The sequence below is a fragment of the Mustelus asterias genome, chromosome 4, assembly GCF_964213995.1.
Source record: "Mustelus asterias chromosome 4, sMusAst1.hap1.1, whole genome shotgun sequence".
NCBI classification, from domain to species: Eukaryota; Metazoa; Chordata; class Chondrichthyes; order Carcharhiniformes; family Triakidae; genus Mustelus; species Mustelus asterias.
In genome coordinates, this window is record NC_135804.1 from 66,732,547 (window position 1) to 66,745,395 (window position 12,849).

Genomic DNA, 12,849 nt, shown 5'->3' on the forward strand with positions numbered 1-12,849 from the left:
GACTTAGAGAAACTATTGTCAAGAGATAATCCACTAGCTGTGTCCTTAATTAAATTCCCACTGAATAATTTAAAGTTGTTACATCATTGCAGTCAATAATTTTTTGCCAGAGTTGCGACAACAAATCAACAGCCTTCAGCTGTTAGCCGTTCTCTCAATGAAACACAAAACAGTAAACATTATATCACCCCCATTTATTCAGCACTCTATTGTTCCATCTCACTTACATTGTCTGTGCCCAATTCCCAGAGGATTTCCTTAGCATCCTGAAGGATGGGAAACCTTTAACATAGAAACATTTAGCCTGCCTCAAAAACTTAAAATATTTACGTTTTTAATTATTTTGTCGAGCTAATTCAAGCTCACAGAGTCATAGATCATAGTCATAGAGGTTTACAGCATGGAAACAGGCCCTTCGGCCCAACTTGTCCATGCCGCCCTTATTTTTTAAAACCCCTAAGCTAATCCCAATTGCCCGCATTTGGCCCATATCCCTCTATACCCATCGTACCCATGTAACTGTCTAAATGCTTTTTAAAAGATAAAATTGTACCCACCTCTACTACTACCTCTGGCAACTTGTTCCAGACACTCACCACCCTCTGTGTGAAAAAATTGCTCCTCTGGACATTTTTGTATCTCTCCCCTCTCACCTTAAACCTAAAGCTGATTGAAAGAAAGAGTGACAGTACAAAGAAAAATAAAATAAAAGTACAATCTTAAAAAGTAAAGAAAAGTTGGGATTTTCAAGGATGTAGGAGCGCATCTCTAAGAGTACAACATGTGGGGGTTATACTACTGGACTGTACAGTGGCCATATGTACTACCTTTCAGCTGATCAACATTGTTAAGCAGCTCTCTCCTATACTTGGGTTTTCAGGCCACAACCTTGCTCACCTATAATGGGTGAGTTTCTGGATTAATAGTCTAGCGATAATACCACTAGGCCATCACTTCCATGGGAGATGGGCGTTGCTGGCTAGGCCAGCATTTATTATCCATCCCTAATTGTCCTTGGGAAGATGGAGTGAGTTGCCTTCTTAAACGACTGCAGTCCATTTGGTGTAGGTTCATCCACAATGCTGTAACAGGGAGTTGCAGGATTTTGACCCAGTAACAGTGAAGGAATGGTGATAAACTTCCAAGTCAGAATGGTGAGTGGCTTGGAGGGGAACTACCAGGTGGTGGTGTTCCCATGTTTTTACTGCCTTTGTCGTTATAAAAGGACAAATAACCGTACAGCAGAAGAAAGGCACTCCAGCCCTCCAAGCGCGCACCAATCACATTGTCCTATCTAGGCCTGTATTCCTGTATTTCCCCTGTGTTCATGTGTCTATCCAGATAAGTATTAAATGTCACTAACGTGTCTGTCTCAACCACCTCACTGGAAAGTGCATTTCGGGCCCCCACCACTCTCTGTGTAAAAACTTCCCCCACACATCTTTACTGAACCTTTCCCCCCTTACCTTGAACTTGTACCCCTTTGTAATTGTCATTTCTGCCCTGGGAAAAAGCTTCCAACTGTTCACCCTATCTAAGCCACTCATAATTTTGTAAGCTTCTATCAGGTGGCCCCTCAGCTTCTGTCTGTCCAGGGAGAACAATCCTAGTTTATTCAATCTCTCCTCATAGCTAATACTCTCCATACCAGCAACATCCTGGTAAACCTTTCTGTACTCTCTCCAAAGCCTCCATGTCCTTCTGGTAGTGTGGTCACCAGAATTGGACACAGTATCCCAAATGTGGCCTAACCAATGTCTTCTATAACTGTAACATAATTTGCCAAATTTGATACTCGATGCCCTGTCGGTATAGATGATACGTGTCATGAGTTTGGAAGGCGCTGCATCCTGGATAGTTGGCACTGCTGCCACATTTTTCGTTGGTGGAAGGAGTGAATATTTGTGGGGGTTGGGATGCCAATCAAGTGGCTGTTTTGTCTTGGATAGTGTCAAGCTTCTTGAATGTTGTTGGAGCTGCACTCATCCAAGCAAGTGGAAAATATTCCTTCACACTCCTGACTTGTGCCTTGTAGATGGTGGATAAACTTTGGGGAATCTGGAGTTGAGTTACTTGCCACAAGATTCTGAACCTCTGACCTGCTATTATGGCGACAATATTTATATGGCTAGTCCAGTTCAATTTCTGATCAGTGGTAACCCCCAGGTTGACAGTGGGGATTCAGCAATGGTATTACCATTGAATGTCAAGGTGCAATGGCTAGATTTTCTCTTGTTGGAGATGATCATTCCCTGGCAATTGTGTGGCACGAATGTTACTAGTCTGCCCAAGCCTGGATATTGTCGAGGTCTTTCTGCATTTAAACATGGACTGCTTCAGTATCTGAGGAGTCGTCAATGGTGCTGAACATTTTGCAGTCATCAGTGAACATCCCCACTGCTGACCTTATGATGGAAGGAAGGTCACTGATGAAGCAGCTGAAGAGGGTTGAGCCTAGGACACTACCCTGAGGAACACATACAGTGACGTTCTGGAGCTGAGATGATTGACCTTCAACAATCACAAATATTCCTCCTTTGTGCCAGGTATGAGTTTAACCAGCAGAAAGTTTTACCCTTGATTCCCATTGACTCCAGTTTTGCTAGGGCTCCTTGATGCCAATCAATCAAATGCTGCCTTGATGTCAAGGGCAGTCACTCTCACCTCACCTTCCTATTCAGACAGTCTTTTTGAAGGGTTTGCCTTGATGCACGATTCTCCACATAATATCCAATGATTCACTCGTTATTCTTTCAGGGAGGACATGAGTATATGGTATATAAATGCTGAACTAGGTTAGATACCAAGTTAGTTTTCTTTTTGCAGAGGGCTGCAGACTGGTTCATACAGTGTGAAGTGCTGATTCAATGCAAACATTAAAGAAATAATTGTACAAATTTCTGGCATATCACCAGAACAAAAGGCAATGGGTAATGTACCTCATCATCATTGTCATCTCCTGGAGCTTCTTTCATCGTCTTCTGGGGTGAGACAAGAATTATGCATAATTATTTTTCCCTAATCCTTTTTTTTTCAGAAAATACATCTAATTGTCTCTTGAATTAAATACTGCTGACTGTTTGAATATGCTTCCATGGCTCTGTTACTCTTTATGAGGTAAAAGCTTGCATAACATTATACAGTATTTACAGCACAGGAACGGGAGAACATTTAACCCCACAAGCCTCTTGTGCCATTCACTGAGTTCATGGCTAATCTGTAAACTACCTCTATATAAGTGCTGGTGTTTGTAATTCACATGAGTACACTCCCATCTTACTTCCTCTAATGCTATCAGCAATCCTTTTAATCTTTTCTCCCTCATGTATTTACCAATCTTCCCTTTAAATGCATCTATACCCTTTACCTCAACTATTGCACGTGGTAGCAAGTTTCATATTTTCAGCACTCTGAGAAAAAAAGTTGCTTCTGATTTCCTTTTTGGATTTAGTAGTAAATAACTTGTTTCTGTGCCCTCATGTTTTCAACTCACCAACAAATGGAAACATCTCTACACCAATACTGATGAACCCCTTCATAATTTTTAATACCTATATCAGGTCACCACTTAGCATTTATTTTTCTAAGGAAAAGACCCCCAGCCTGCTTGTCCTTTCCTAATAATTATAGTCTGTCTAGTATCTGCTATCAGCCATGTAATTTTTTTTTAACCTTTTCATATCCTTTTGTAATATGAAGATCAGAACTAAAAACATGCGTCTAGATTTTCATTTTGTCGCGATGACTCGGTAGCCCTTTAGTAATGGCAGGTGGTTCCTGATCCCGGGTTTCCCAACTCCCATTTCCAGTCTGCTTGATTTTCAGGAATGCTTTTAAAGGGTGCAGGCTGGTCCCTACCAAAAGCCTGCAACTAGTAAACCCGAACTAGCTGTCTCCATTGCGAAGATAGACATCTTGCATCTCCTACTCTTCTGTCATTTTCATGGAGTCAGGCCAAGGTTTTAAAGAGTCATGGTTCATGGCCCTTCAGAACTTGTGAACCCTAGTCTGCATGAGGGGACCTTTTAAAAGGTAAGTTCAATCGTTTCTCCTCATGCCCGCTATGCCAAGCTGTGGCAATTCCATGACCATTGACACACTTACTATACACTGTCTAGAAGCAATAAACCCTATAGAGTACAGTTGGATATGTTAAAAAAAAACTTTGCAAAAAGAGTAATTCATTCACTTTCTTCCTGGTTGAAAACATAATTTCACTACAATTTAATCGAGTGTCAATCATTCCAAACCCTTTAAAGTATCAATGATGAAAACCACAACTCCTTGAAATCTCTTACCTTGTGTAAACAAACATTGTGAAATTGACAGCAGAAACCAAAGAACCTGAGCTGTCAATCAAACGATATTTTCTCTGCGGTGCAAGTGTTTTAGTACTGTAACGTTTGTCTGGGCTCTAAGCCAATAATGAGGCTTCAACATAGGAGGCAGATACAAATTAATTATTTTTTCAAAGCTTTTTTGTACATGTAATGCATTACCTGGCATTGGGGGCATGAAGGAACATAGGAGGTGGGTGACAGGGCAGACCCTGGCATAGTGAGCACAAAGGACTATAGGGAGTGGATGGGGGGCAAAAGGTGGCATGGATAGGGCATGGGAAATGTTTAGAGGTTAAGAAAGATGTGAGGGTTGAGTGCTGAAAAGCCAATGAACCATTTGCCTTCCTAACTGCTTGATGAACCTGCATGTTTGTTTTCAGTGACTGGTGTACAAGGACATCCAGTTCGCTTTGTATGTTAACATTTCCCAATCTATCACCATTTAGATAATACTCTGCCATTCAGTTTCCCTGTCCAAAGTGGATATCTTCATATTTATCCATGTTATACTGCAGCGGCCATGTGTTTGCCCACTCACTCAACTTGTCTAGTTCACTTTGAAGCCTCTTAACATCCTACTCACCACTCACCTGTCCACCAAGTTTTGTGTTGTCTGCAAACTTGGAAATATTACATTTGGGTCCCTCATCCAAATCATTGATGTGTATTGTAAATAGCTGGGGATCAAGCACTGATCCCTGTGGGACCCCACTAGTCACCACCTGTCATTTCGCAAAAGACCCATTTATTCATACTTTCTGTTTCATGTCTGCTGACCAACTCTCGATTATGCCAATACAATACCCTCAATTGCACATGCTTTAATTTTGCACACTAACTTCTTACATGGGACATTATCAAAAGCTTTCTGAAAATCCAAATACCCACCTCATGTTCCTACCTATGGGTGTGAGCCTCAGCTGGAATTTTTTGGCTATTCACGCCGGCAGCAACTTCTGGTCCCACTGAAGGCCCTGTCGTCGTCAAATGTTGCACTGCCTCACGCCACAAGGAACAAACCGCAGGGAGTCGATCGAGAAAGAGCTATCAATCTGTCAATCCTTTCCGTGTCCAGGCCAGATGAGGTTTTCCGTGTTGTGTCATATTAAGCCGCAGGCTCCACTCCTGGTGGTACCTTTCCATCAATTCCTTTAAGTTTCAGCTTTGCAGCCATACTCCGCCCAGAACCCAAAGAATTTGGTTTCCCGGAAGCTCTTTACACCAGAGAATCTCTTTACGCTACTAATTGATCTCATTTCTGCTGGATGGACCCTAATTGCCTATTGATGCTTGATATGATGAGCTGAAACAGCAAGGACAGGAGTAGGAGCAAGCTGACATTCAGTTTCAGTTCCTCTTCCCTCATCCTGATGAGAAACATAGAATCCAACCCAATATTCCACTCTGCTGTCTCTCCTCCTGTTCCTCTGCTCATGTCATCCCTCAGGTCTTTTTCTTTCTGTCTGTCTCCTCTTTCTGGGTACTGTGTGCCTTTCTGGCTGGCTCCTGGAATCACGTTCCCTACTTTCATTTATGTGCAATGGTTACAGTGCATGGAGCAGGTCAATTTTAACATTATGATTGTGAGATTTTTGGAGAACTCATTATAAAGTCAGTCTTAGTTTTGAACAATCAAACCTCTGAGCATTTATGACTGAAGTAAACTGTACTGGTCAAATCAAACAGCCACAACTTGATTTGGAATTCAAAAAAACTGAAACTAAAATATGATCCACTGCTGTTAGACAATGGAGCTGCTTTTGCCATCTGAAATTTGTCACAGGCAGTAAACAGGGAAGATCATCTGCTAATGATTATCTGTCCTTCAACTAACATTATTAAAATTACTATCTGGTCGTGTCATATTGCCATTTGTGCTTGCTGTGCAGCAATTGGTTTCTGCATTTCCTGCATTACAAAAGTGACTACACTTCAAAAAGTTCCCAATTGGCTCTAAAGAAATTCACTTTGAGATTGCCCAAGGTTGTCAAACATGGTAGTGTTACGGACAGGAAGGAGTTGATTTCTCCTCTCACCACCCATCCATAAACAGAAAGGTGTTTTGATTTGCTTCCTCCTTTTGTAAGTGGTGGCGTCTTTTCCAACCCCTCAGTTTCGATGTGATCCAATGTTTATTAATAACCCCACAGCAAACTTGTGACAGGATTAACTCAGAGGGTTAATTTATTTGCACACACTCACCGTGAGAGTCAGATGGCAATGTGGCCTCCATTTCACTCATACAGTAAAAAGGGATAGGGAAGGATTTACAGAACAAAGACCACAGAGAAAATAATTATTATTTTACTTGAGTACAGAGTCCAGAATTAAAGTCCAATGGTGCATTCTTTCACAGAAATCAGCAGGCTTAACTGATGCGGGATAATTCACTTTTCCAGGAAATATGACTTCCATGATGAAATAGACACAGAGATGAGTCAATCTTGTAGGTAATGATACAGAAGGTCTGATAGAAACAGTGTAGATTGGGGCCAGACGTTCAAACTTGGACAGAGCCCCTTTTCTGTGCTGCTGTTTGTAAGATGGAAAAACGTCAGACTGGGCTTTTCAGTACAGCAAGACAGTATAACTACGTTCTCAGTATAACAATTAGCAGTTTATGTAAGTCATTTCTCCACAACATCTTTGACAAAGGATGTGTATTCCTCGTCTTGATCCCCGAGATTGTTAATTTTCCCAGTTACTAAGAATGAGCAATGTTACAGGGTTCTTCGTTCGAGCAGACTAGTAGGGTGGAATTCTCTGCTTCTGAGACCGAGTGTTATGGCACGCATCTTCAGCGACTTCCCCACTTGTTGGATCCCGTGCTAGATTCTTTGCTTACCAGCTCCCCTCTGAATTTCCTGGCAAACCAGCAGCTGATTTGTCTGCCCGCCATCAATTGCACTTTGAAAGATCCCACTGCTATATTTAAGTACCAGTTCAGCACACTCATGTCTCTCTATCCAGCTCACTTGTCTTCAGAGCATGCAGGATGTCAGCACCCCAGAGCAAAAAGGCTAGTTGCCTCAAGAAGAAGGCTTTGCCTCGATTAAATCCACTCTCCCACGAGCTTACCACCTGGACCTCTACCCACTGCGCCAGAGTCTTTGTGCATCCCCTTTCAGTAAACGATGTGTTATCCCTTTGACCCTCCTGTTTGTGAGCTTTTTATGCAGTTTTGTTGGGGTCAAACTTCCCTCGCCTCGGTCTTCCCTCTGTCTTCTATTGATTGACTTCTTCATTCACCTCCTTACCCCTCTTCCTGCCATTCTGAGCCTTTGCCCTTCTTCCACCATTTGCACAGCCCTCCTTTAACATTGCCTCCCCTCTCTTTGTCAGGCTGTATTAGTCCCATGGCATAGTGCTGTCCAGATAGACACTGGTGTGTGCCTCCAGGGGGAGGAGACTCTGTATGCCCCAATTCAAGGCTCTGTACTGATCTGAGTTGGTGCCATTGGAGGGTCCATGGGTCTGGAAGCAAGGTGCTGTTCATGAAGACCAACTCGGCGTAGCAATGGAGAGCATGAATCTGGCAGAGTGGTGTATAACACATCAGGAGGAGAGAAGACAGCACATCAGGAAAAGGGAAGGCAGCACTATGGCAGAAAGGCTTTGTTGCACTCACCTTAAAATCTCTTGTGAACTGAGGACTGCCTTGTGCGCACCACTCTTTAGCAATCAGGTTTTAGACTGATGTGATTTTCTGCTGTTGTGATGCAAGTTTGGAAGACCTGACGGAATGCTGGTGGCCAGCTGTTTTAATGAGCATTCATAAGATGCAAATGAATGCAAATAAAGTTCACCCACCAGCCAGCAGGAAGACCAGCCCAGCATTAACCTGCCATTGGGAGAAGTGTAATGTGATTTAGGCTGGTGGGTTTTTGGCTCCCTCTAGATTCTCTGCTCCAGCCCACCACCAAATCCACTGCAGGCAGGATGGGATAATTCCATCTGTAGACTCCGGTTGGCCAGCCTGGGTTCTGAAATGCAAATGGCTTTTGTATAGTTCTCTTTAAACTTGGTCTGTTAAGCCTACAGCGGATCATTCTGGTCTCTTTGAGACTGATGTGGAGATGCCGGCGTTGGACTGGGGTAAACACAGTAAGAAGTTTAACAACACCAGGTTAAAGTCCAACAGGTTTATTTGGTAGCAAATGCCACTAGCTTTCGGAGCGCTGCCCCTTCGTCAGGTGGAGTGGAGAAATGCTCACAAACAGGGCATATAGAGCCACGAACTCAATTTACAGAATAATGATTGGAATGCAGTCTTTACAGATAATCAAGTCTTAAAGGTACAAACAATGTGAGTGGAGAGAGCCTTAAGCACAGGTTAAAGAGATGTATATTGTCTCCAGACAGGACAGCCAGTGAGATTCTGCAAGTCCAGGCAAGCTGTGGGGGTTACAGATAGTGTGACATGAACCCAAGATCCCGGTTGAGGCCGTCCTCATGTGTGCGGAACTTGGCTATCAGTTTCTGCTCAGCGACTCTGTCGTGTGTCGTGAAGGCCGCCTCGGAGAACGCTTACGCGAAGATCAGAGGCCGAATGCCCGTGACCGCTGAAGTGCTCCCCAACAGGAAGAGAACAGTCTTGCCTGGTGATTGTCGAGTGGTGTTCATTCATCCATTGTCATAGCGTCTGCATGGTTTCCCCAATGTACCATGCCTCGGGACATCCTTTCCTGCAGCGTATCAGGTAGACAACGTTGGCTGAGTTGCAAGAGTATGTACCGTGTACCTGGTGGATGGTATTCTCACGTGAGATGATGGCATCTGTGTCAATGATCCGGCACGTCTTGCAGAGGTTGCTGTGGCAGAGTTGTGTGGTGTCGTGGTCACTGTACTCCTGAAGGCTGGGTAGTTTGCTGCAGACAATGGTCTGTTTGAGGTTGTGCGGTTGTTTGAAGGCAAGAAATGGGGGTGTGGGGATGGCCTTGGCGAGATGTTCATCTTCATCAATGACGTGTTGAAGGCTCCGGAGAAGATGCCGTAGCTTCGCCGCTCCAGGGAAGTACTGGACGACGAAGAGTACTCTGTCCACCGTGTCACGTGTTTGTCTTCTGAGGAGGTCGGTGCGGTTTTTTGCTGTGGCGCATCGGAACTGTCGATCGATGAGTCGAGCGCCATATCCTGTTCTTATGAGGGCATCTTTCAGCGTCTGGAGGTGTCTGTTGCGATCCTCCTCATCTGAGCAGATCCTGTGTATACGGAGGGCTTGTCCGTAGGGGATGGCTTCTTTAACATGTTTAGGGTGGAAGCTGGAGAAGTGGAGCATCGTGAGGTTACCCGTGGGCTTGTGGTATAGTGAGGTGCTGAGGTGACCGTCTTTAATGGAGATGCGTGTGTCCAAGAATGCAACCGATTCCGGAGAGTAGTCCATGGTGAGTCTGATGGTGGGATGGAACTTGTTGATGTCATCATATAGTTGTTTCAGTGATTGCTCACCATGAGTCCAAAGGAAGAAAATGTCATCGATGTATCTAGTGTATAGCATCGGTTGAAGGTCCTGTGTGGTGAAGAGGTCTTGTTCGAACCTGTGCATGAAGATGTTGGCATATTGAGGTGCGAATTTGGTCCCCATGGCTGTTCCGTGTGTCTGGATAAAGAACTGGTTGTTGAAGGTGAAGACATTGTGGTCTAGGATGAAGCGGATGAGTTGTAAAATTGCATCTGGAAACTGGCAGTTGTCGGCGTTGAGTACTGAGGCAGTTGCAGCAATGCCATCATCGTGGAGGATGCTGGTGTAGAGTGCTGAGACATCCATTGTGACGAGGAGTGCTCCTGGTTCAACTGCTCCATGTGCGTTGAGTTTCTGTAGGTAGTCCGTAGTGTTGCGACAAAAGCTGGGGGTTCTTTGTACAATGGGTTTCAAGATGCCCTCGACATAGCCGGAGAGGTTCTCGCACAGGGTCCCATTGCCCGATACGATGGGACGGCCGGGTGTGTTTGCCTTGTGTATCTTCGGGAGACAGTAGAGATCTCCAACGCGTGGAGTACGTGGGATGAGAGCACGGAGGGTGCTCTGAAGGTCCGGATCAAAGGTCTTGATCAGAGTGTTGAGTTGATGGGTGTGTTCTTTGGTCGGATCTGCGGGTAACTGTCTGTAATGTTCCTCGTTGTTTAGTTGTTGGTACACTTCTTTGCAGTAATCCGTTCTGTTCAGTATGACGATGGCCCCTCCTTTGTCTGCTGGTTTGATGACAATGTTGCGGTTGGTCTTGAGAGCGTGGATGGCGTTGCATGGTGCTTGGGTGATGTTCGGGGCTGTCTTGTGAGTGCGGCTGATGAATTTGGTGTTGACGCAGCTCCTGATGGCTTAGGCATACATGTCAAGTCGAGGGCAGCGGCCTTCCGGAGGAGTCCAATTTGACTCTTTCCTCTTCGGTTGCTGCACTGCGGATCTCTCTGTCGGCCGTTCCGGTTCATTGGCTGTCTTTGTGTTTGCCGTTGGCCTCTTGGGGTTTGTGGAAGAACTCCCACAGCCTCATTCGCCTGATGAATTCCTCTGTGTCTGCTGCGAGACTGATGGGGTCTATTTTGGTGGTGGGGCAAAAATTGAGCCCTCGGCTGAGAACTTCGATTTCATCTGGTTGAAGTGTATAGTCCGACAAGTTGACAATGGACTTCCCTGCAGTGGTACTGTTTTCTACTGTGGTACCGGGGAAGGCTTGGTTGCTGCTGGTGGTGATGCCGAGTTTCTCAAGTTTCCTGTTCTTGGTGTGCATGTAGATGGTGTAGTTCCTTTGTCTCGTCTGCTTGGCAAAGTTTCACAGCTGGTCTGCGTCCTGAGCGTAAGTTGAGAATATGGATTCTATCTTGGTTTCCAGGCTGCGGTGTTTGCTGTAGAGCTGGTGTATGAGGTGGTTGAGGAGTGTGAGAGAGGTGCGATGGCAAAGTCTCTCAGCGTAGTCTGTGTTATAGGTTGACCTGAGTGGGTTTGTGATCTGTAGTCCTTTCGGTATCTTGTCTGCTTTCTTGCATCTTTGTAGAAACTTGATGTCTGTGTCGATAAAGACTTGATTATCTGTAAAGAATGCATTCCAATCATTATTCTGTAAATTGAGTTTGTGTCTCTGTATGCCCTGTTTGTGAGCATTTCTCCACTCTACCTGACGAGGGGGCAGTGCTCCGAAAGCTAGTGGCATTTGCTACCAAATAAACCTGCTGGACTTTAACCTGGTGTTGTTAAATTTCTTACTCTTTGAGACTGCCAGATAGTCCCTTTTGTGTGGGGTCACAGACAGACATAACTTCAGCTATTTTAAAAGGTTGTTGTCCAATTTTTAATATTTCTGAAATTGGCTATGAGGCTATATATATATATATATATATATATATGCATTTTATAACAAATAAGAATGATTTTAGCCCTGTTAAATTAGATAATTCTAGCTCTTTTTGATTCTTCCATCCTAAAGAAAGTGAATCAACCTCTGTAACCTTCTCTCCTATCCTCCTGATTCCTGGAATAAAGGGTAACCACAGTGTTATTGTAACTAGATTGATGTTAATATGCATTGTCAATATTGTCAATACTTCTGTGAGAAGCTAAAATGCAGATGCGAGTGGAGCACCATGTCTGCCTAAACTATCGTATGACAAATCAAAGTAATCACAGTGTTTTGTCTGATATTTTATAGGGTCCAAGTTAAAAACAAAGGCCCTGGATCACTGGAGTACCTCTGGAAGGTGGTAATGGTTGAACATAGTCAAAGTGCCAACGCTTCATCGCAGTCTGATGGACAAACGGTTTCTGAAGAGGGCTATGGTAAGCACAGTGTCTCATTCACTTTGACACAGTTGTTACAATCCCAGTTGTAGGAAGATCCCAGAATGGATCCCTGGCTCAAATGACCATGGGGGTGATTCTTCCAAGAAATTCTAAGCGTCAAATTTGCATGAAAACTTGAGTAAATCACACTTTTTTTTCAGTGGGAGTTCAGAGAAGAATCTCTCACACACTGTGTACTGCTGAATGCACCAGCATAAATCATGTAAAAAAATCAGGGGCGGGGCCAGCAGTATCGCGCTGAACTGTCAGTGCCGAGATTGGCGCATGCGCAATAGCTCCTGTCTGCCAGCCTCCCGATTGTTGGCCAGCTTGATCGCTGGCCAGTCCCGCAATCCCGCATCGCTGGTCCTCCACACCCCAATAGCCTGACTGCTTGCCCCGCAAACATGCCTGGGCCCAACCTTGACCCCCCCTCTCCCCCCCACAGCCCTGATCTCCCCCCTCCTCCGAATTTCCGCCCCCACCGGCAGTTCTACACCCCCCGCTTGCAATCCCAATCACTGGCCTTCCTCCCCCACTGATCTCGACTGCAGAGTGGCAGCGGGACCCCTCCCACCCCCACTGATCACCCCCATTAGGCACCTCCTCCTTGGCACTGCCCCATGTCTGGTGGGCAGTGCCAAGGTGCCACCTGGAAATTGACACTTTGCCTCTTGGGGGACAGGCTGGCTCTGCCAAGGTGCCAACGACCCAGGTGGGAACCCCCCGGCCACA

At 44.9% G+C, this 12,849-nt stretch overlaps 1 protein-coding gene across 1 annotated transcript in view; it reads left to right on the forward strand.

Annotated features, from left to right (window-relative positions):
- The window catches only part of LOC144493118 (hydrocephalus-inducing protein-like), a 182,603-nt gene that overhangs the window by 20,489 nt on the left and 149,265 nt on the right, over positions 1 to 12,849 (forward strand). The window contains exons 2-3 of the mRNA XM_078212020.1: positions 6,740 to 6,790; positions 11,984 to 12,111. Coding sequence (XP_078068146.1) covers positions 6,740 to 6,790; positions 11,984 to 12,111 — 179 coding nt within the window. The remainder of the gene's footprint in view (positions 1 to 6,739; positions 6,791 to 11,983; positions 12,112 to 12,849) is intronic.